General features: G+C 44.3%; 1 protein-coding gene across 1 annotated transcript; it reads left to right on the top strand.

Moving 5' to 3' along the window:
* The first annotated feature begins 1,429 nt into the window (after positions 1-1,429).
* On the top strand, positions 1,430-21,445 carry LOC103673349 (nucleoplasmin-2). The gene is made up of 8 exons (XM_040626556.1): positions 1,430-1,493; positions 1,613-1,698; positions 1,855-1,980; positions 18,954-19,047; positions 19,817-19,995; positions 20,183-20,217; positions 20,985-21,018; positions 21,105-21,445. Exons 1-8 carry the CDS (start codon positions 1,436-1,438, stop codon positions 21,147-21,149), a joined length of 657 nt encoding a protein of 218 aa, XP_040482490.1. The 5' UTR covers positions 1,430-1,435; the 3' UTR covers positions 21,150-21,445.

Raw genomic sequence — 21,445 nt, 5'->3', positions numbered from 1 at the left:
AAGGAAGGAAGGAAGGAAGGAAGGAAGGAAGGAAGGAAGGAAGGAAGGGGAAAAAGAGAAAAGAAAGAAGAAAGAAAAAGGAAGGGAGGGGAAAGGAAGGAAGGAAGGAAGGAAGGGAGGAAGGAAGGAGAAAAAGAGAAAAGAAAGAAGAAAGAAAAAGGAAGGAAGGGGGAAGGAAGGGAGGGAGGGAGGGAGGAAGGGAGGAAGGAAGGAAGGAGAGACAAAGGGAAAGAAGGAAGGGGAAAGGGGAAGGGAGGAAGGGAAGTGGGGAAAAGGGAGGGAGGGAAAGAAAAGAATTTAATCAGAGAGATCCCTGGTTATTTCTGACTCCCAGAGATGTCACCTGAGCGAGACAGAGGGGATTGTGGTCAGCAGGAAAGCTTCCTCCTCTTCACTACCTCCACCCTGCCCAAACATTTAAGTGCTGCCATGTGCCCTGTGAACTGCTGTCTGTTCCATGACTGGTCCTCATAAAGTGGGTCCCACTGTGTATTCCGCACCAGCTGTCACAGCAGCCTCTCTGGTGACCAAAGTCATTCCCACCCCTTCCTGGCCATGGGAGAAATCCCCCTTCTGGAAACAGGGCTCTTCTCTGGGGACTGGCCCTCCTGGCCTTGGAAAAGGCCCACACCTAGGCGGTAGAGAAAGGGCGGGGAGGAGGGCGCCCGCAGGAAAAGCCTTAATGCTGCTTCCCGTGGGGTGGCGAAGCAAGTCTAAGCCAGGCGGTCTCGCCCGGCCGGCCTTGGTGAATCCCCAGTGATCATGAAGCTGGAGCTCCCGGTGGTCCTGGTGGTCCCCGGTGGTCCCGGTGGTGGTCCTGGACCAGCGGCAAGCAGCTTCACCTGGAAGCCTGTTAGAAATGCAAATTGCCTCGGCCCCACCCAGCCTCGCCCCACCGGAGCGGTCCGCAGCCCCGCGCTTTAACAAGCCGCGCAGGTGCGCCTAGGCAGGGCGAGGAGGAAGGGACGGCGGAGCGGAATGGGGCAAGAAGGGCCTCTTCTTTAAGACTCAGTCGACGGCGCCCTGCTGCCCCTTCGCGAGCCTCCTAACAGCCTGCAGTGGGCGACGGCGCTCAGGTGGGGCTGGGAGGAGGCCGGAGTGAGGGAGGCGGCGGCGGGCTGGCGGGAGGGCCCGGCGCAGGGGAAGGACAGCCGGGACCACGACGGCACCGACGGGCCCCGCGGGGCCCCCGAAGTGCCCGCAGGGCGGCTCCCATTATCTTTCCAGCCCGGGCGACCTAAGCGTCGAGCGCCCCACGCCGCCGGCCCCCGGCTGCGCGGCTGTGCCAGCCAGGGGCTTGGAATCGGGGCGGCGGGGCGGGATGCGGGTGGCCTCGCTGGGCGCCGGGCGAGCGGGGGCGACGGGCCGGGCCTCGGCTCACCGCGGGCGCCCATTCCACACAGCCGCCGGGACCCGGGCTCCCGCGCGCAGCGGCATGAACCTCAGCAGCACGAGCAGCGCGGCCGAGAAGGCGCCCAGGGCCATGCTCTGGGGTGAGTGAGGGCCCGGCGGCTCCCGAGCCCGGGGCGGGGGGAGGGGGGCGGAGATGGGATTTAAACGGGGAGCCCCTCCCCTGAGCCGGCCCGGCCCCCTTGCTCCTCTCCCTTCGCAGGCTGTGAGCTAAACCAGGAGAAGCGGACTTGGACGGTCAAAGCCCAGAAGGAGGGGAAGCAGGACTGTAAGCTGTTGCTCAGTACGGTGGGTGCCTCCCCCCAGGAAGGGCAGTCAAATGCAGCCGGGAGGAACCTGGACAGCTGCGGAGGGGCGGGGGCCGCTCTGTTTCCAGAAGGTGGAACCAGGGTTTCCCTCCGCTGCCCTCCGGTGATGCGGTGGCCTGTCTTCAACCACTCTCAGATTTGCTTGGGGGAGAAAGCCAAAGAAGAGGTGAACCTCGTGGAAATTCTGCCCCCAGCCAGCCAGGAAGACAAGAAGACCAAGCCCATCACCATTGCTTCCCTTCAGGCCTCTGTGCTACCCATGGTGAGACTTTCCCGGCAGGCTTAGGGAGACTGCCTGCCCTGGGTGCTAGGAGGCACTGCTCACGCCTCACCCCCTGGGTGGGGATGGACAGACACAAAGTGGGGATACAGTCGTTCTGCAGTAGGGCAGTCCTGCCAGAGGCCCTAGAGCCCATGACCAAGAGCCCTGAACTTAGGAAGCAGACAGCCCCATTTCCATCCTAGCCCACCCTTCCCTAGCGGTGTGACCTTGGGCAAATTAGCCACTCTTCAAAATCATGTTTTTAAACATTTTAATGCTGGTGACAGACGCTGTTGATGACTTCCATACTGATTGTGTATCCAGAAATTCTTATTTCTAATAATTATCCTGAGTTCTCTAGGCAAATCATCATTGTTAATGGCAGTTTGTGTGTCTTTTTGATCCAACTACACTAAGACCTCCAGTATAATATTGGGTAAGATTATAACAGTAAATGTCCTGGTATCATTCTTGATCTATATGTGTATTTTTATAGACTATTATTTGAGAGTGAGCGAGTGCATGTGAGCGTGGTGGGGAGGGAGAGAGTCTTAAGCCAACTCCGTGCTGAGCACACAGCTGGATCTCCTGACCCTGAGATCATGACCTGAGCTGAAACCAAGAGTCAGCCACTTAACTGACTGAGCCACCCAGGAGCCACTATATGTATATTTTTAAAGGAATGCTTCTAACGTTTCTTCATTAAGTATGACACGTTTGGTAGACATGCTTTTTCAGGCCAAGGAAGTCCCTATCTAGTCCTGCTCTGCCTTTTAAAACTGGGATTTCTTCATTTTATTTATTTTTTCTTTTTTTAAGGATTTCTTCATTTTAATCATAAATGGTTAGCAAATGCTTTTCTATTCAGATAATCATAGGTTCTTTCTTTAACCTGTTAATGTGGTAAGTTATATTAATAGAGTACTATTCAGCCAACTCTGCTTTCCTAGGATAAACACTACTTGATCATACTATAAATTTCTAGATTTGCTTTGCTAATATATTAAAAAAATTTTTAAGATTTTATTTATTTGACAGAGACACAGCGAGAGAGGGAACACAAGCAGGGGGAGTGGGTAGAGGGAGAAGCAGACTCCCCGCTGAGCAGGGAGCCGATGCGGGCCTCGATCCCAGGACCCTGGGATCATGACCTGAGCCGAAGGCAGATGCTTAATGACTGAGCCACCCAGGTGCCCCAGATTAAAACTTCTTTGAAAAATTTATATACTCATAAGTGAAGTTGACCCATAAACTCCTTATCTTATTTGGGTGTCAAGGCATAGTAGCCTCGTGAACGGGGGGATGGAGTGTTCTCTCCTATGTGGTGGAACAGTGAAGGTAAGACAAATATCATCTGTCCCTGAAGATCTGGGAGGCCCATCTGTAAAACTGCCCTCAAACTCTTTTTTCCCCTCTGTCTATGAGATCTCCCTAGATCTCATTCATTGCCAGAGTTTTAAAGACCATCTATACAAATGAAGACTCTGATATTTATTGCTGTAAACCCACTCTCTCTTTCATGCTCCAGATTCTCTGTGCAACTCAATATACCTAAGAGATAACCCGTACTTAACAAATCCAATCCTTGATTTTTATCAGTGATCTCTTCCCCTAGCCCCGACCTGATCCTCTCCCAGGACATAATTGCTCTTCCAGTTAATCAGGACAAAAACTTCCTTCTCGAACTCCGCATATCACCAGCAAATCCTGTTGGCTCTACCTTCAAACATATGCCGACCACCTCTCACCACCTCCCTACTATACCCTGGTGCAGGTGACCATTACCTCTTGCTCAATTTTATCGCAGGGCCTCCTACCTGGCCTACCTACCTCCACCCTTGGTTCCTTATAGTCTGTTCCAGGGTTCAACAAACTGCAGAATTAAACTCAGCCCACTGCCTGTTTTTATAAATAAAGTATTATTGAAACACAGCCACACGCCTTCATTTATGTATTATTCATGCCTATTTTCACTTGGTAACAGCAGAAATGAGTAGTCTCCACAGAGACCATATGGTTCACAAGCCTAAAATATTTACCGAATATCTACAGAAAAAAATTCCCCAATCCCCATCTATTCTATGCACAGCTGCCAGAAGGATCCTTTTATTTTTAAAAATATTTTTAAAGTAATCTCTACACCCAACGTGAGGCTCGAACTAACAACCCCGAGATCAAGAGTTGTGTGCTCTTCTGACTGAGCCAGCCGGGGGCCCCCAGAAGGATGCTTTTAAACAAAAGTCAGACCACATTGCTTCCCCACTAGAACACTTGGGTAAGTGCCTTCCCATTTCAGTTCGAATGATATATATATATATATATATATATTTTATATATATTTTATATATATATAAAAATCTCAAATATTTTCTTGGCTTGCCTTTTCATTTCATAATAGTTTTTTCAAAGAGCACAACTTTTTAATTTTTATGAAGTCCAACTTGACGTTTTTTTCTCTTTTTTAAAAGATTTTATTTGAGAGAGAGAGACAGCATGAGCAGGGAGAGGGGTGGAGGGAGAAGCAAGACTCCCGAGTAGGGAACCTGATGCGGGGCTCAGTCCCAGGACCCCAAGATGGTGACCTGAGCCAAAGGTAGCTCCTTAACCAACTGAGCCATCCAGGCACCCCTGACATTTTTTTCTCTTATGGTTCATTTTTTTTTTCGTGTCCTGAGAAATCATTGGCTAAACTAAGGTTACAAATGTTTTCTTCTAAATTTTCTTCTACAAGTGCTATTGTTTTAGCTCTTATACTTAAGTCAATGATCCCTTTCAAGATAATTTTTTTGCATGCTACAAAGTAAGGATAGTGAAACATTTTTTTCCAAGTTGCTATCCAGTGCTCTGGTACATTTTTTTTAAGACTATTGTTTCACTGTACAATTATGTTAGCATTTTGCTGTAAGTCAATTGCCCATATATGTATGCATATATTTCTGTATTGTTTCATTGTTTTATTTTTTTTACCTTTACTCTCGTAACAGTGATTTGATTATCATAGTTTTATAGTGAATCTTAAAATTAGTGTGAGTCTTCCAACTTTGTTGTTCTTTTCCAAAATTGTGTTGGCAATTCTAGGTCCTGAGCATGTCCAGAGAAATTTCAAAATAGGCTTTCTTTAAAAATCAGCCTGTTGGGATTTTGACAGAGGTTGTATTGAGTCTATGGAAAGCATTGAGGGGAATTGGCATCTTAACAATTTTGAGTCAATAATAATTGAGCATACGTTTCTCTAAGTCTTTCACTTTTCACTCTAGCGTGTGTCTTTAACGTAACTCTAACTTTTCCTACTAGTATTTTGTAGTTTTCAGGGAACTGGTCATATACTAATACTTTGTAAAATCTACCCCAACATACTGCGTGATTTTGGGTGCTATTAAATATGGTATTAATGTATTTATTGAAAGATAAATCAGGTACCATAAGCTTCGCCTATTAAGGTACAATCAGATGGTTTTTAGTAAATTAAGAGTTGTGTAACCATCACAATCTAAGTTTAGAACATTCTTATCACCCCAAAATGTAACTCCATACCTACTAGCCGTCACTGCCCATCCCCCACACCTGCCTCACTAGGCAACCATTGATCTATTTTCTGTCCCTCCAGATTGTCCTGTTCTGGGCAGTTTACGTAAATAGAATCCTAAAACATGCGGTCTTTTGTGACTGCTTCTTTCACGTAGCATGATGTTTTAAGGTTCATCTGTGTTACAGCATGTAGCAGTACTTTCTTTTTATCGCCAAACGATATCCATTGTCTGGACATACCACATTTCAGTTATCCATTCAGCAGTTGATGGAATTTGTTTTATTTCTACCTTTTGGCTGTTGTGAATGCTGTTGTGAACATTCAGGTACAAATTTTTGTATGAACATATGTTTTTATTTCTCTTGAGCATATACCTGGGGGTACAGTTGCTGGGTCACATGGCTGTTGTACAATATAACATTTTGAGGAACTGCCAGATTGTTTTCCAAAGTAGTCACACCATTTTACAATCTCACCAACAATGTGTGAGATTCCGATTTTCCCACATCCTTTCAATGCTTGTTATTGTCTGTAATTTTGGTTAGTCATTTTATTGGGTATGAATTGGCAGTCAATGTGGTTATTTTTTTAAGATTTTACTTATTTCTTTATTTGAGAGAGAGAGCAGGGGAAGGAGCAGAGGGAGAGGGACAAGCAGACTCCACACTGAGCACGGAGCCTGACATAGGGCTTGATCCCAGGACCCCAAAATCATGACCTGAGCTGAAAGCAAGAGTCGGACGCTTGATCAACTGAGCCACCCAGGTGCCTCCAAAGTGGTTTTGATTTGCTTCACCTAATGACCAATGATGTTGAGCCTCTCTTCATTTCTTTATTGGTCATTTACATATATATTTTTTAAAGATTTTTTATTTATTTATGTGACAGAGAGACAGCCAGCGAGAGAGGGAACACAGCAGGTGAGTGGGAGAGGAAAAAGCAGGCTCCCAGCGGAGGAGCCCGATGTGGGACTCGATCCCAGAACGCCGGGATCACGCCCTGAGCCGAAGGCAGACGCTTAATGACTGCGCTACCCAGGTGCCCCTGCATATGTATTTTTTAGAGCATTGTTTACTCAGGTGTTTATTCATTTTTTAAAATTTTATTTGAGCTTGATATTTTAATATTGGTCTTTAAGTCATATGAGTTTTTATATACTCTGCATACAAGCCCCTTATTAGATGATTTGCAAACATTTTCTCCCATTTTCTGAGTGGTCTTCTCACTTTCTTTCTTTTTTTTTTTTTTAAGATTTTATTTATTTATTTGACAGAGATAGAGACAGCCAGCGAGAGAGGGAACACAAGCAGAGGGAGTGGGAGAGGAAGAAGCAGGCTCCTAGCGGAGGAGCCTGATGTGGGGCTCGATCCCGTAACGCCGGGATCACACCCTGAGCCGAAGGCAGACGCTTAACTGCTGTGCCACCCAGGCGCCCCTCTTCTCACTTTCTTGATGATATCATTTGCAGCACAAAAATTTCTAATTTTGATAGTCTAATTTATGTTTTATCTTGTGGCTTGTGCTTCTAGTATTGAATCTAAGAAACTGTCACTTAATCCAAGGTCATGAAAATTTGCTCCAATGTTTTCTTCTAGGAGTTCTATAGTTTCAGTCCTTACAGTTAAATCTCTGATCCATTCTGAGTTCATTTTTGTATACAGTATAAAGTATGCAAATGGTGAGGCACCTGGGTGGCTCAGTCAGTTAAGTGCCCACTCCTGGTTTCAGCTCAGGTCATGAGCTCCAGTTCATGGGATCAAGCCTGCGTCAGACTCCAGGCTCAGTGTGGAGTCTGCTTCAGATTCTCAGATCCTCCTGCTCTGCCCCTTCCTGCTCAAGCTTGCTCCTGCATGTGCTCTCGTGTCCTCTTGAGCCCTCTCTCTCTCTCTCAAATAAATAAATAAAATCTTTTTTAAAAGTTTTTAAAAATAAACAATATAAATAAAATCTGAAAGAAAGAAAGAAAGAAAGAAAGAAAGAAAGAAAGAAAAGGAGAAGGAAGGAAGGAAGGAGAAAGAAAGAAAGAAAGAAAGAAAGAAAGAAAGAAAGAGAAAGAAGGAAGGAAAGAAAGAGAAAGAAAGAAGGAAGGAAGGAAGGAAGGAAAGAAAGAAAGAAAGAAAGGGAGAAAGAAAGAAAGAAAGGGAGAAAGAAAGAAAGAAAGAAAGAAAGGGAGAAAGAAAGAAAGAAAGAAAGGGAGAAAGAAAGAAAGAAGGAAGGAAGGAATGAAAGGGAGGCGGGGGTGGGGGTGAGCCCCTGGATGGTTCAGTTGCTTAAGCATCTGCCTTCCACTCAGGTCATGATCCCAGGGTCCTGGGATCAAGCCCCACGTCAGGCTCCTTGCTCCACAGGGAGCCTGCTTCTCCCCTTCACTCTGCCTGCCGCTCCCTCTGCTTATACTCACTCTTTCTCCCTTTGTTAAATAAATAAAATCTTTTAAAAGAGAGAGAGAGAAAGTATCCGAATGGTGTGTTTAAATTTCATTTTATCATTCAGTAGTATAGTTATGTAATTGTTTTTTGTATTATCTGGCCTTGCTAAACTTGCATATAAATCCTAGCACCTTTTTGTTGATTCCTTAGAATTTGTTATGGGTTTATTCATGTTATCCTTGAATAAAGTAGTTTAACTTCCTGCGTTTCTCTTTCATGCCTGCCTTCACTGACGAAGACCTCAAGTATGATGCTGAATAAAAGTAGTGACAGCAGGTCTGTCCTTGCCTTTTTCCAGTCTTCACCATTCAGACAGATGAAGGGTTCTTGTCGATGTCTTATATGAGGGTGAGGATGTTCCCTTCAAATTTCCTGAGCTATTTTGTCATGAATGGATGTTGAGTTTTGGCCAAGAATTCTTTTCTGCATCTATTGAGGTTATTTTTTCCTTTATCCTATTATGTGGCAAATTACATTTATTGATTTTTACAATTTTATTTCTTCAATTTTTTAAATTTTGGGTATGCTCCACGCCTAACACGGGCCTCGAACTCACAACCCCAAGATCAAGAGTGGCATGCTCTACTGACGGAGCCGGCCAGGCGCCCCAACACGAATATCCTTTTTTTTTTTTTAAAGGATTATTGAGTCTGCCTTTTTTTTTTTTAAGATTTTATTTTATTTATTTGACAGAGATAGACAGCCAGCGAGAGAGGGAACACAAGCAGGGGGAGTGGGAGAGGAAGAAGCAGGCTCCTAGCAGAGGAGCCCGATGTGGGACTCGATTCCGGAACGCCAGGATCACGCCCTGAGCCAAAGGCAGACGCTTAACGACTGAGCCACCCAGGCGCCCCAACACGAATATCCTTAATAAAATATTAGCAAATGGAATCCAACAATAAATAAAATAGTACATTCTTGGGATAAGTTCCATTCAGTCATGATGTATTATCTCTTTATGTATTGCTGGATTCCGTTTGCTAACATTTTATTAAGGATATTCGTGTTGGGGCACCTGCCCGTCTCCATCAGTAAAGCATGCCACTCTTGATCTTGGGGTTGTGAGTTCGAATCCCGTGTTGGGTATAGAGATTGCATAGAATCTTTATATATATTTGTGTCTATATTTATGAGCAACATTGGACTGCAGTTTTCTTGTCATTTCTTATTTCTGTCTGGTTTTACTATTAGGTAATGCTGGCCTCATAAAATGAGAAGGAAGATATTCTCTTCTGTTTTCTGAAACAATTCATGTAACTTTGGTATTTTTTTCTTAAAAGTTTTGGTAGAAAAAATGTGTGAAGCAATCTAGTTAACTACAACTTAAATTTCTTTCATAGATTTAGGACAATTTGCGTTATTTTTTTTTCTTATGAGAGCTTTATGTCTTTCAAAGAATTTTTCCATTTTGTTCAAGTTGTCAAATTCATTGGCATAGAGTTGTCCATAATTTCCCTCCTTTTCTGTAAAATCTGTAGTAAACTCTATTCTTTTGTTCCTGATAATGGTAATTTGTGTCTTCTCTCTTTTCCTTGTACAGTCTCGATACAGGTTTAATATTTTTATCCATATTTTCAGGTGCCCGCTTTTGGTTTCAATTTTTCTCTATTGTTTACCCACTTCTGTATTTTATTGATCCCTGTTCTTTATTTCCTTTCTTCTATTTGGGTTTTAATTTGCTCTTCTTCTAGTTTTTGAAGCAGAATCTTACATTATTGATTTTTTTCTTTTTTAGACCTTTGGTCTTTTTCTGATACAACCATTTCATGCTATGATTTCCTTCTAAGCACCTTTCTGACTTCATCCCACAAATGTTGATAACTACAGTTTTCATTTTCATTCCATTTAAATTATCATATAGTTTTCTTCTTTAAACCCTGGGAAATTTAGAAATATGTATGTTTTTAAATTTCCAAATAGGAATTTTGTAAGATTCTCATTGATTTCTAGTTCTGTCTCATTGTGATCTGAGAAAATACTCTATATGAGTTCAGTCCTGGGTTCTGACTTTTATGACCCATAATATGGCCTAGTTTGGTGAATATTTCCTTAATGCTCAATGAATGTGTGTTCTGTGGTTGGATGTATTTTCTTATTACTGTCAATTATATCAAGTTGGTTGGTAATTTTGTTGGAGTCTTCCGTATCCTTACTCATTTTCTGTCTACTTGATCTATTATTGAGAAAGGACTGTTGAAGACTTAACAATAATTGTACTTTCGCCTGTTTCTCCTTTCAGTTATCAGTTTTTACTTCATGTATTTTGAAGTTATTTTATTAGGCACATACGCTTCTAGGATTGCTCTATCTTCTTGATTAATTGATCCCTTTATTATGAAATGTCCCTCTTTATCTGCGGTGAATATTCTGAAGTCTACTTAGCCTGTTTAATACAGTCCATCTAGCTCCCTTTTGGTTAGTGTTGTGTGCTATATTTTTCCTATTTTTTTAAATTTTGTCATTTTACTTTTAACTTCTGTATCTCTATATAAAGTAGGTTCCCTTTAGGTACCATATAATCGAGTCTTCCTTATTTAGCCCGTCTGGTCATCCCTGCCTTTTAATTACAGTGTTTGGATTGTTAATATTTAAAATAATTAGCAACAAGGTTGGATTTTAACCTATTGTCTTGCTATTGGCTTTCTTATTTGTCCTGTGTGCCTTTTCTTGTTTTTGTTTTTTTTTTTTTTCTGGCCTTTTTTGGGTTAGCTAAGTGGTTTTTATGATTATACTTTCATCTCCACTATTGCTTTCTCAGATATACCTCATTATTATTTTTTTAGTGGTTGCTCTAGAATTTGTAGGTGCATCTTTAAATTACAACAGTCTATATTCAAATAATTTTATGCCACTTCATGAATGATATGAGAGTCTTGCTACAGTATACTTCATTTCCCATTTCCCATCCTTTGTGCTATTATTGTAATAACTTTTGTTTCCGCATATGCTATAAATCCCACACTACATTGTTAATACTTTACTCACGACCCTGAGATCAACACCTCAGCTGAGATCAAGAGTAGGGTGGTCAACCTACTGAGGCGCCCAGACATCCCTTAAGTTTTTATTAGTTTAGTGACCTCTACAGCCAGCATGGAGCTTGAGCTCACGACCCTGAGGTCAAGAGCCACGCACTCCTCCGACCGAGCCAGCCAGGCAACCCTAGACAGTCTATATTTTAAAGAGATTAGAAATTAGAATAAAACATTGTTATGTTTACCATTTCTGGTATTCTTCATTCCTTTGTGTAGAACTCTAGGCTGACTTTTTCCCCTTCAACACTTAATAACATTGCTCCATTGGCCTTCTAGCTTGCATAATTTGGAGAAATCTAGTATCCTTGTCTTCATTCCTCTTTATGCAGTTCTTTTTTTCCCTCTGGCTGCTCTAAGATTTTATCCTTATCACTGGTTTGAACACATTATAAAAAGCCTTGAGGTTCATTGAACTTCTTAAATCTGTGGGTTAATTGTTTTCATCAAATTTGGAAATTTTTTGGCCATTATTCTGCAAATATTTTTTTTCTGCTCCCCACTTCTCTCGTCTCCATTGCAGAATCCAGTTACAAGTTTATAAATTGTGTTCAAACCTACCTACTTTGTCTCCCTGATCTATCAATTACCAAAATTAATGTGTTGAAATTCCCTATTATGATTGTGGATTTTCAGTGGCTTCCTCTTATAATTTTATTATTTGCTTTATATATGTTTATTTTTCAATTGAAAAAATGTTTAGATAATTGTAGATTTACATATACCTGTAAGAAATAAGAGATCCCTGTATATTTTGCCCAGTTTTCCCCCAAGTAACATTTTGCAAAACTGTAATATAACCTTGAACCGAGGATATTGACATTGATACAATGGAGCCGTCTTGTTCAATACAATTTCATCACCTAAGTTCATATATTTAGCACCAACCGGGGGTGAGGGAGACAACAGGGATCCCTCATATTACCCTTTTATAACCATACCCACCTCTCTTCTGCCTCCTGTTGGATCCCTAACCTCTGGTAACCACCAACCTATTCTGCATTTCTAAAATTTTGTTCTGGAAATAGTATCATACATATGTAACTTTTTGGAACAGACTTTTTTTTTTTCGCTCAGCATAATCTGGAGTTTCATTGAAATTGTTGTGTGTATTCTTTTCATTGCTGAGTAGTATTCCATGGTCTCACTGTACCACAGTTCAACCATTCATCTGTGGGAAACCTGAGCTGATTCCACTGTGGGGCTGTTATTAATAAAGCTGCTATGAACATTTGTGTAAAAAACTTTATGTAAGTATAACTTTTCCTTTCTCTGGGATAAATTCCCCAGAGTACAATTGCTGGGTCATATGGTGGTTTCTTGCTTACTTTATTAAAATGCCAAACTGTTTTCTAGAGTGGCTGTACCATTTTACATTTCTACCAGCAGCGCACGAGTGATTGCATTTTCCCGCATCCTCATCAACATTTAATGTTGTCACCATTTCTGTTTTTAGCCATTCTAAAATGTGTGTCTTCATACCTCATAGTGCTTTTAAGTTGAATTTCCCTTCATGGCTAATGATGCTGAACACCTTGTCGTGTGTCTGTCTGCCATCTGTGTATTCAGCAAAATGTCTGTTCATGTCTTTTGCCCATTTTTTTCTTGGATTGTTTTGTTACTGTTGGGTTTTGCTAATTCTTTGTAGATTCTAGACACTAGTCTTCAGTCAAGCCTATGGTTTGCAAATATTTTCTCCCCAGTCTGTAACTTGTCTTTTTATCCCTTTCCAATGAACTTTTATGGAACAAAAATTTTTAATTTTGCTGAGGCCCATCTTATCAGTTTTCCTTTTATGACTTTTGGTGTTAAGTCTAAGAACTCTTTTCCGGCTCCAAGGTCACAAAGATTTCCTACGTTTTTTTGTCCAGAAGTCTTACAGTTTTGTTTTACATTTAAGTCTATGATATGTTTAGAGGTAATTGTGGTAGAAGTTGTGGGGTTTAGGTCAAGCTTCCTCTCTTTGCCTCTGGAGATGGACCTGCTCTGGCACCATTCGTTGAACAAGCTGTCCTCCCTCCCTTTAATCAATCAGGCACCTTCGTCAATAATCAATTGCACATGTCTGTGTGGGTCTATTTCTAGGTCTTCTGCTTTATTGATCTTTGTGTCTCTCCTTCCAATACCACACAGTCTTGATACTGTAGCTATAGTCTTATGTATGTTTAGACTATGTTGTTGGTGCATATGATTTACAGAATTGTCTTCCTGGTAAACTAACATTCGGTCTTTATCCCTAAAAATGCTTATTGAATTCAAGCTTACATCATCTGCTATTAATTTGTTTTCCAGTTTTCTCTTAATATCCATTTTCCTTTATTCCTTAGTAATGGAATTCATGACTTTTAGCTGGCCACAGGCTACCTTATGAGAATAGGGCATGGCCATGACGTTCTGGCCAATGGGATGTAAGCAGAAGTGGCAAAGTGTCTTTAAAGAGAGATCATGTGACCATTTTTATCCCTTCCTCCTTCTTGCTGGCTGAAATATGGATGTGATGGCTAGAATGTGAGCAGCCTTCCTGGACCAGAAGGTGGAAACCATGTATTAAAGATGGTGGACTAACACAATAGGAAGAGCCTGGATCCCTGGCGATTGAAGAGTGGTATTCCCACAGCTCACTGCTTATATCCAGATTTAGTTTATGTGACAAGGAAACAAGCTTCTATGTTGCGTAAGCCACTGGCATTGAGTTTTCAGCTGTTTGTTTACAAACCTAATCCTGACAAATACAACTAGCTTCATTTTCATAAGGATTTTTTTTAAGCAGTTTTAGGTATATAATAAAATCGAGAGGAATATACCTCTTACCCCACATATACACAGCCTCCCCCATTGCCAGCATCCCTCACCAGATGGTACAACTAGCTTCATTTTTGTTTTAAATAGGTATGCTTGCAGTAACAGAGACACAACTACATGGACTCAAACACATTCAAGAGTCATTTCTGTCTTGGATAGAAGACATCCAGAGATAGGCAGTACAAGGCTGGTAAGATGGCTCCATGGTCACCAAAGACCCAGTCGTACCTTCTCTTTCTCCTCTCCTTGGTTCAAAGCTTCCATCTTCAAGATCATCTTACAGTCCAAGAAGGCTGCTGCAGCTCCAGCTCTCACTTCTGCATTTAGGGTAATAGGCAAGAAGAAACGGGGAGACCAAAGAGGCTTTTCTCAATTCTCTGTCTTCCTTTTAAAGAGTCTTCACACAAGCACCATCCACCAAATTCTGCTTACAACTCATTGGTCCAGAAATTAGTCATATGGTCACAGCCAACTGCACAGGAAACTGGGGAATACAGTCTTTGGTGGGTACAGTATTTGAATAATATTTGTGCACTGTTATTATGGCAAAAGGTAAGAATGGATATTACATTAGCCATGAGAAGCCTCTGCCACACCTGCTATGTATGCTTCCATATCTTTTCTTCAACATTTCTATGTGCTTATGTTTTAGGCATGTATCTTATAAGCAGTAAGTAGGTACGTTTTATTTTAATCTATCTGGCCAATATAGTCAGTTTATGTTTACTGTGATGCTAATATACTTGGATTTATTTGTAACATGTACTTTGTGATTCTCCATTCCTTGCTTTTTCATGGTTTGTTTTTCTTTTTTCTTCTTCTTCTGTCTTTTATTAGATTAAGGTTTCTTTTCCCCTTTCCTATTGGTTTGGAAGCTGTTGAATCTCATTCTAATTTTTATTAGTTCTTAATTTTTTCACAATCATGCATGATTAGTCTACAATTAATATTTTATTCCTCCCCCTAAATAACCCAGGGAGATTTTCTAATTACCCTCTTCTTAACTTACCGGTTGTTATCATGTAGCATCTTAGATTCAGCTTGTTTTAAACACGCTCAATACTAGTCATTACTAGTATGATTTTGTTTTACAGTAATGCTGACTTGGGTTTTTCTTTACTGACCAAGTTGCTTGCTCACCACTGCTGCTCATATCCACCTCTTCCTTCTCCATGTAATTGTCCTCTTTTTTTTTAATTTCTTTAAATTCAATTTAGTTAACATATAGTGTATTATTAGTTTCAGGGGTAGAATTTAGTGATTCATCATCAGTTGCATATAACACCCAGTGCTCATCACATCCCATGCCCTCCTTAATGCCCATCTCCCAGTTACCCCATCCCCCCACCCACCTCCCCTCCAGCAACTCTCAGTTTCCTAGAGTTAAAAATCTCTTACGGTTTGCCTCCCTCTCTGTTTTTTTTTTTTTAAGATTTTATTTATTTATTTGACAGAGATAGAGACAGCCAGCGAGAGAGGGAACACAAGCAGGGGGAGTGGGAGAAGAAGAAGCAGGCTCATAACGGAGGAGCCTGATGTGGGGCTCGATCCCATAACGCCGGGATCACGCCCTGAGCCGAAGGCAGACGCTTAACCGCTGTGCCACCCAGGCGCCCCCTCCCTCTCTGTTTTTATCTTATTTTATTTTATTTTTCCTTCCTTTCCCCTATGTTCATCTGTGTTTTGTTTCACAAGTTCCACATATGCGTTAAATCATGGTATTTATCTTTCTCTGACAGACTTATTTCACTTAGCATAATACCCTCTAGTTCTATCCACATCATTGCAAATGACAAGATTTCTTGCTTTTTGATGGCTGAGTAATATTCCAGTGTGTGTGTGTGTGTGTGTGTGTGTGTGTGTGTGTACACATACCACCTCTTCTTTTTGTTTTGTTTTTTTTTTTAATTTCAGTTAATTCACATATAATGTATTATTTGTTTCAGGGGTACAGGTCTGTGATTCATCAGTCTTACACAACACCCAGTGCTCATTACAACCCATACCCTCCCCAGTGTCCACCACCCAGTACTCCATTCCCCCACCCACTTCCCCTCCAGCAACCCTCAGTTTCTTTCCTATTTAGAGTCTCTTATGGTTTGTCTCCCTCTCTATACCACGTCTTCTTTATCCATTCATCTGTCGATGGATATCTGGGCTCCTTCCATAGTTTGGCAATTGTGGACATTGTTGCTATAAACATTGGGGTGCATGTGCCCCTTCCGATCACTATGTTTGTATCCTTTGGGTAAATACCTAGTAGTACAATTGCTGGGTTGTAGGATACCTCCATACCCTTTTTTTTTTTTTAAGATTTTATTTATTTATGTGACAGACAGACAGCTGTGACAGAGAGATAGCCAGCGAGAGAGGGAACACAGCAGGGGAGTGGGAGAGGAAGAAGCAGGCTCCCAGCCAAGGAGCCCGATGTGGGACTCGATCCCGGAACTCCGGGATCACGCCCTGAGCCGAAGGCAGACGCTTAACGACTGCGCTACCCAGGCGCCCCCCTCCATACCCTTTTTAAGGAACAGGAGGAAACTCCATACTGTTTTCCAGAGTGGCCGCACCAGTAACTGTCATCTTTTTGAGACCTCATTGAGTAGGTCTGCGAGTAGGGAACTCACTTGGGCTTTGCCTGGAAATATCTTTTATTTTACCCTCATTCCTTCATGATATTTTGGCTGTGTGTAATTTTACATAGAGAGGTAGTTTCCCTCAAAACTTTGAAGATGTCATTCTGTTCTTCTGGTTTCTGGCATTGCCGTTGAAACCCTCAATCTGTCTGGTTATTATTCCTTTTTTGGAAGTCTGTCTTTCCTCTCTAGTTTATTTTAAGATAACCTCTTTGTTTTTGCTATCTACCCTTTCACTATGGGATGTTCAGGTGTACATTTATTTTTATTTATCTGTTCAGGGCCTAGGTTTCCTGGACGTGAGGATCTGTGTCCTTGATGGCTTCTAGAAGCTCTTGGTCACCACTTTGCGTATCGGCTCCATTGTCCCCAGTCCCTTGCTGCAATTAGGCGCGTGTTGAATCTGTTCACTCTGTCCTCCATTCCTCTCAGCTGCTCTTCATATTTTGTTCACCTGCCTCTGTACGGCATCCGGGCAGTTTCCTCACAGCACGATTCAGTTTACTGATCCTTGTTTTAGCTGATTTATTCTGTTTTTTAATGCTTTGTTCAGTCCAGAAGCTGCATTTGGTTCTTTTTATTTCTCCTAATACTTGTTCTTCCGGTGCTGATTCCTACTTTCGCTTTATTTGATTTTCATCGACCTGATCTCACAGTTGTTGAGGTTGTTATTCTTTCATCTCGGTTCTTGTTCATGCCTCTGTGGTCATCCTGTTTCCTTCTGCTCCCTCTAGCAGGGCTGTGTCTTGTATGTTTTATGATTTTACATGGGGCGTTGTCTTCGGGGTCTTGTTTTTTTCTCGGGAGGAATTCCGTGTGAAGAAAACTGACAGTGTCCCGAGAGAATAATTTTGTATTTGTGTTTACCATTTGCCCAGGAATGTCACCAGCCTGGGATCTTATACAAGTTTCTTGACTTTGCCTCACTCACCAACTGAATTCGAACTTCGTGTGCGTGAGAGGTGCGTCACGGTTTTTAGGTTCTCACGGGAGACTTTTATCCCCCTTGCATTTCCTTCCTTCAGGGGTGGGGGGAGGGGGGTTCCTAGTAGGTGGATTTGGAATTCTGTCGTCTCCTAGGCTCACCCGGACCCTGGAGCTTTTTACTGAGGTGCAACCCTTGGAGGGTCCTAGCCTCCATTCATCGGGCTCCGTGACAGTGCTCCTGTCTTGCGCCCAGGCCCTGTCTCCTGTCCATGAGTGTGTGTTAAAACCCAAGGCCATGGGACGCCCAGGTGGCTCAGTCGGTTAAGCATCTGCCTTCAGCTCAGGTCATGATCCCAGGGTCCTGGGACCGAGTCCCGCATCGGGCTCCCTGCTCAGAGAATTCTGCTTCTCCCTCTGCCTGCACCTCTCTCTCTGTGTCAAATAAATAAAATCTTTAAACAAACACACATACAAACTCAAGGCCAGAGCTGTTGTAAGCACATCTCCCCCTTAGCGGCTCACGGCCCGGGGCTTGCGCACTCTGCCCCTTCGTTTCTGGTGCGGGGGACTTCAGCCATGCCATGAAAACACTGGGGTACATTTCATCCAGCATTCCTAGGTGTCAATGGCTGCGGAGTTGCTGTTTTCGCTTATCTCCTTCCTGCCTGAGCCCGAAACACTAAATTAATCTCCTTGAGCCTCAGTTTCCTCCTCCATAAAGTCATGGCACCTCCATCGTGGGATTGCTGTGAAGGGTTCAATGAATAAAGCAGGTAAAATGCTTAGCCTAGGGCCTGGCACGTGGTAGGCAGTCAATACATAGGGGTATCATCATTGATACTCCAGAAATTTTGGAAAGTTTGGAGAAGTATAAGGAAAAGAAATATCCTACCTGAAAATTATGGTTCACACTTAAGAGAAGTCTAACTTTATTCGCATATCTATCCACACACTACTGGAACTGTACATACATACCCCTTTGCGTCTGCTTCTCTCATCTGATTCGCGTCTTATTCGGGTCGGCTGCCGTAACTAAATACCAGAGTGAGGGGGCTTAAACCACAGACATTTATTTCCTCACAGTCCGGAGGTCAGAAGTCTGACACCACGGTGTCGGCACGGTTGGATTTGGGCAGGGACCCTCTTCCTGGCTTGCAGATGGCGGCCTGCTCACACGGCGGAGAGACAGAGCAGAGGGACCCTCTGGTCTCCTTTACGAGGGCACTCATCCCGTCATGAGGGCCCAGCTCTCCTGACCTCATCTAATCCTAATTACCTCTCGAAGGCCCCACCTCCAGGTACTCTCACACTGGAGGGTAGGGCTTCCGGTAAGAATTTGGGGGACCCAGTTCAGTCGGTAGCAGTCAGACTTCTCTACTTAGCCGCTGCCCCTCAGCTTGGAAGCCTGTTGGGGTCTAACAAGAAAGGGGTCATCTGATTCACATTCTCCTCCGACGGAATCCACCTCAACAGGACGGGGCTGAGGATGCGGTGAGGCCCAGAGGACCTGAAGTGTGTGGAGTTGGGGTTTGGGGAATCAATTCTGACTGTTTCTGCCGGAGACCAGCCCCCAGGCAGCTGCCGGGGCTGAATGAGCCCATCTTCTCTGCTCCTGCAGGTCGCCCTCATGGGATTGGAGCTTTCTCCTCCAGTCACTTTCCAGCTCCGGGCTGGCTCTGGACCCGTGTTCCTCAGTGGCCAGGAATGTTACAGTAAGTCGAAACTTGGACCTGGGGAAGGTCTCAGAGTACAGCGCCTACCCAGCCCAGGGCCAGGGAGGGAATAGGCACTCCGGCGCTGGAGGGATTCTTGAATTATTAGCAAAAATCCCCAAAGGCAGAGTGACAGCCAGTAGTCTGGACTGGAAGTCCTCTTCTACCTCCCTGCCTCTGTGGGCCGCAGTCCCCTTGCCTGTCACACGAGGGTGGGGGTATACTGGGTTTCACGTTCGAAGAGCAGCGGGGAGGAGGAAGTGGGATGTTCAGGAAAAAGCAGTTTGCGTGGCGCCCAGTGCTACCGCATCTCTGTTAGCCGCCGCGAGGCACGGAGCCAGAGGAGTCAGACGGACTGTGCCGCAGACGCTCTTCACGGCCTTCTCTGTCCGGCTGTCCCTCTCCCATCGGGGCACTGTCCCGCCCCAAGACACTGGCAGGCTCTACTTCCTTTAGGATGAAGTCTGCATTCCCTCGCTGTCCGCTTCGCTGGCACCCTTTGCCCACCCGCACCCTCTTCTGACTGCTTCCCCGCCAGAGCCACAGCTGGCCACGTCCCCGGCCCTCTCCTGCCACCCCAGCTCTCTGGGGTTCCGGACCCCTCGCCCCACCCAAGCCTCCACTTTGTCCGAGAGGCCAGGAAGGGTCTAGGGGAGGCTGCAGGTGCTGGCTTCCCCAGGGCAGCTCTGAGAGCAAGACCCATCGCGGAACGGGAGCTAGGCAGAGACCCGGGGCTCCGCGGCCCTGCCGCCTTTCCATGCCACCGCAGACACGGCAGACCTGTCCTGGGACGAAGAGGAGGAGGAACTGGAGGAGGAGGAAGGGGACAGCGATGAGGTTGATGACCAGGACGAGGACGAGGACGATGTAGATGTGTCCCTAGAGGAGGAGACTCCTGTTAAACAAGTCAAGAGGCTGGCGTCCCAGAAGCAGGCAAGCATTGCCAAGGTGAGGGAAGGGACCCCCAGAGGCTCCTCAGAAACCTGGGCCAGGCCCGCCGCATGGAGCGTGCCTGAGTGTGACGAAGCCCAGGCAGGGCCCGCCAGGTGCTCAGTGCCTGGTGCTCAGCGGGAGTCCGCTCTGGCCCTGGGCCCCTGCCCTGACCACCCCAATACTGCTTGTGTTTGGTTTCCAGAAAAAAAAGGTGGAAAAAGAAGAGGAGGCAGTGAGGTAACTCTTTCCATCTATTAACTCGGCCGCAATCTCGTAGCGGGGGTCTAGGGGCTAGAGAGAGTATGCGAGCACTCCTGGCTGCCACAGCCTCTTAGAAAAACACTGAAGTATTCCTACCTCTGACCTGATTCCACGTACGACAGTCCCTTCCAAAGGATCCCATCCAAAGTGTGGGTAAAATGATATGCACTGAGATGTGCATTATTCAAGTGATAGTAAAAAATGGAAGCATTCTAAATGTGGACCAATATAACAGTTGATTAAGCTATGTCACATTTTCCCAATGGAATGTGACCTGGTTCCTATGAAGAATATAACATCCTGGAAAGTGTTTATAGAATTTTTAAAAAACAGGATATTAAGTCATTTTCATGTTATTTCTCATGTTTTTAGAAGAAAACAAAGCAAAAGGCCCTAAGAGGAAACACACCAAAATGTTAATACTGGTGGGGAAATAAAGAAAATAAATAATTTAATCTCTATTTGCTATATTTTGTGTAACATAAACATTACTTTTATAATGAAAAAGACCTATTTGTGATAAATAAAAGAAAGCAGATGGAAGCTGAGAAGAACAAACCATCTTGTTTAAGCTGAGAGAGTCAGAGTGGTGCCCGGCAGGTGACAGTTGGAGAGGGGGATTCCACACACAGCCCCGGCTTGCAGTGTGGGCACTGAGAGGGTCCGGGCTACAGGTGTCAGGCTGAGCTCTCTCTCCTTCCCACCCACATCCCCTCTCCTTGCCCCACCCCACCCAATTCCAGACCCAGTCTTAAAGACAAGAGTCCTGTGAAAAAGGTGAGCACCAGAAGAAGGGGCTGGTCCTGGGGCAGGGGGTGCAGAGGGAGGGAGTGGGACACTGGCACCCTCCCTTCTCCCCACAGGCCAAACCCACACTGAAACCCAAAAAGCCAGGATCCAAGAAATGAGGGGCCAGGAGTGGCCTGGCTGCAGTGACCGAGGGAGAGCCAGCCAGAGCACCATGCCACAGCACCATGCCGGGTGGCCTTCCTCGGTGTGTTACCCCGGGGCCCCCCACCCAGCCTCTCTCCATCGGAGTCTCACTGGGATGGAGCTGTTGGGGGTGACACAGGAGGCCCTCACCCCAACTCTCGAGTTTCAGCAGTCCCTGGAGGGAAAAGCTCCAACCTCAGGGCCACAATAAAGTTTGCTTTGCCGGACCTTGTTTCTGCCATCTGTTCCCAGGGGCCGTCCTTCTTGCTGG

This window comes from Ursus maritimus, unplaced genomic scaffold (genome assembly GCF_017311325.1).
Source record: "Ursus maritimus isolate PB19 unplaced genomic scaffold, ASM1731132v1 scaffold_11, whole genome shotgun sequence".
Classification (NCBI taxonomy): domain Eukaryota; kingdom Metazoa; phylum Chordata; class Mammalia; order Carnivora; family Ursidae; genus Ursus; species Ursus maritimus.
The sequence above is the reverse complement of the archived record's forward strand: the minus strand, read 5'-3'. Positions and strand labels throughout refer to the sequence as shown.

Bases quoted from the DNA above. Each gene is read 5' to 3' on its own strand.
- LOC103673349 (XM_040626556.1), top strand. From the start codon at position 1,436: ATGAACCTCAGCAGCACGAGCAGCGCGGCCGAGAAGGCGCCCAGGGCC. The intron at 1,494-1,612 runs GTGAGTGAGGGC...CTCCCTTCGCAG, and splicing joins GCCCAGGGCCATGCTCTGGG to GCTGTGAGCTAAACCAGGAG. The intron at 1,981-18,953 runs GTGAGACTTTCC...CTGCTCCTGCAG, and splicing joins AGGCCTCTGTGCTACCCATG to GTCGCCCTCATGGGATTGGA.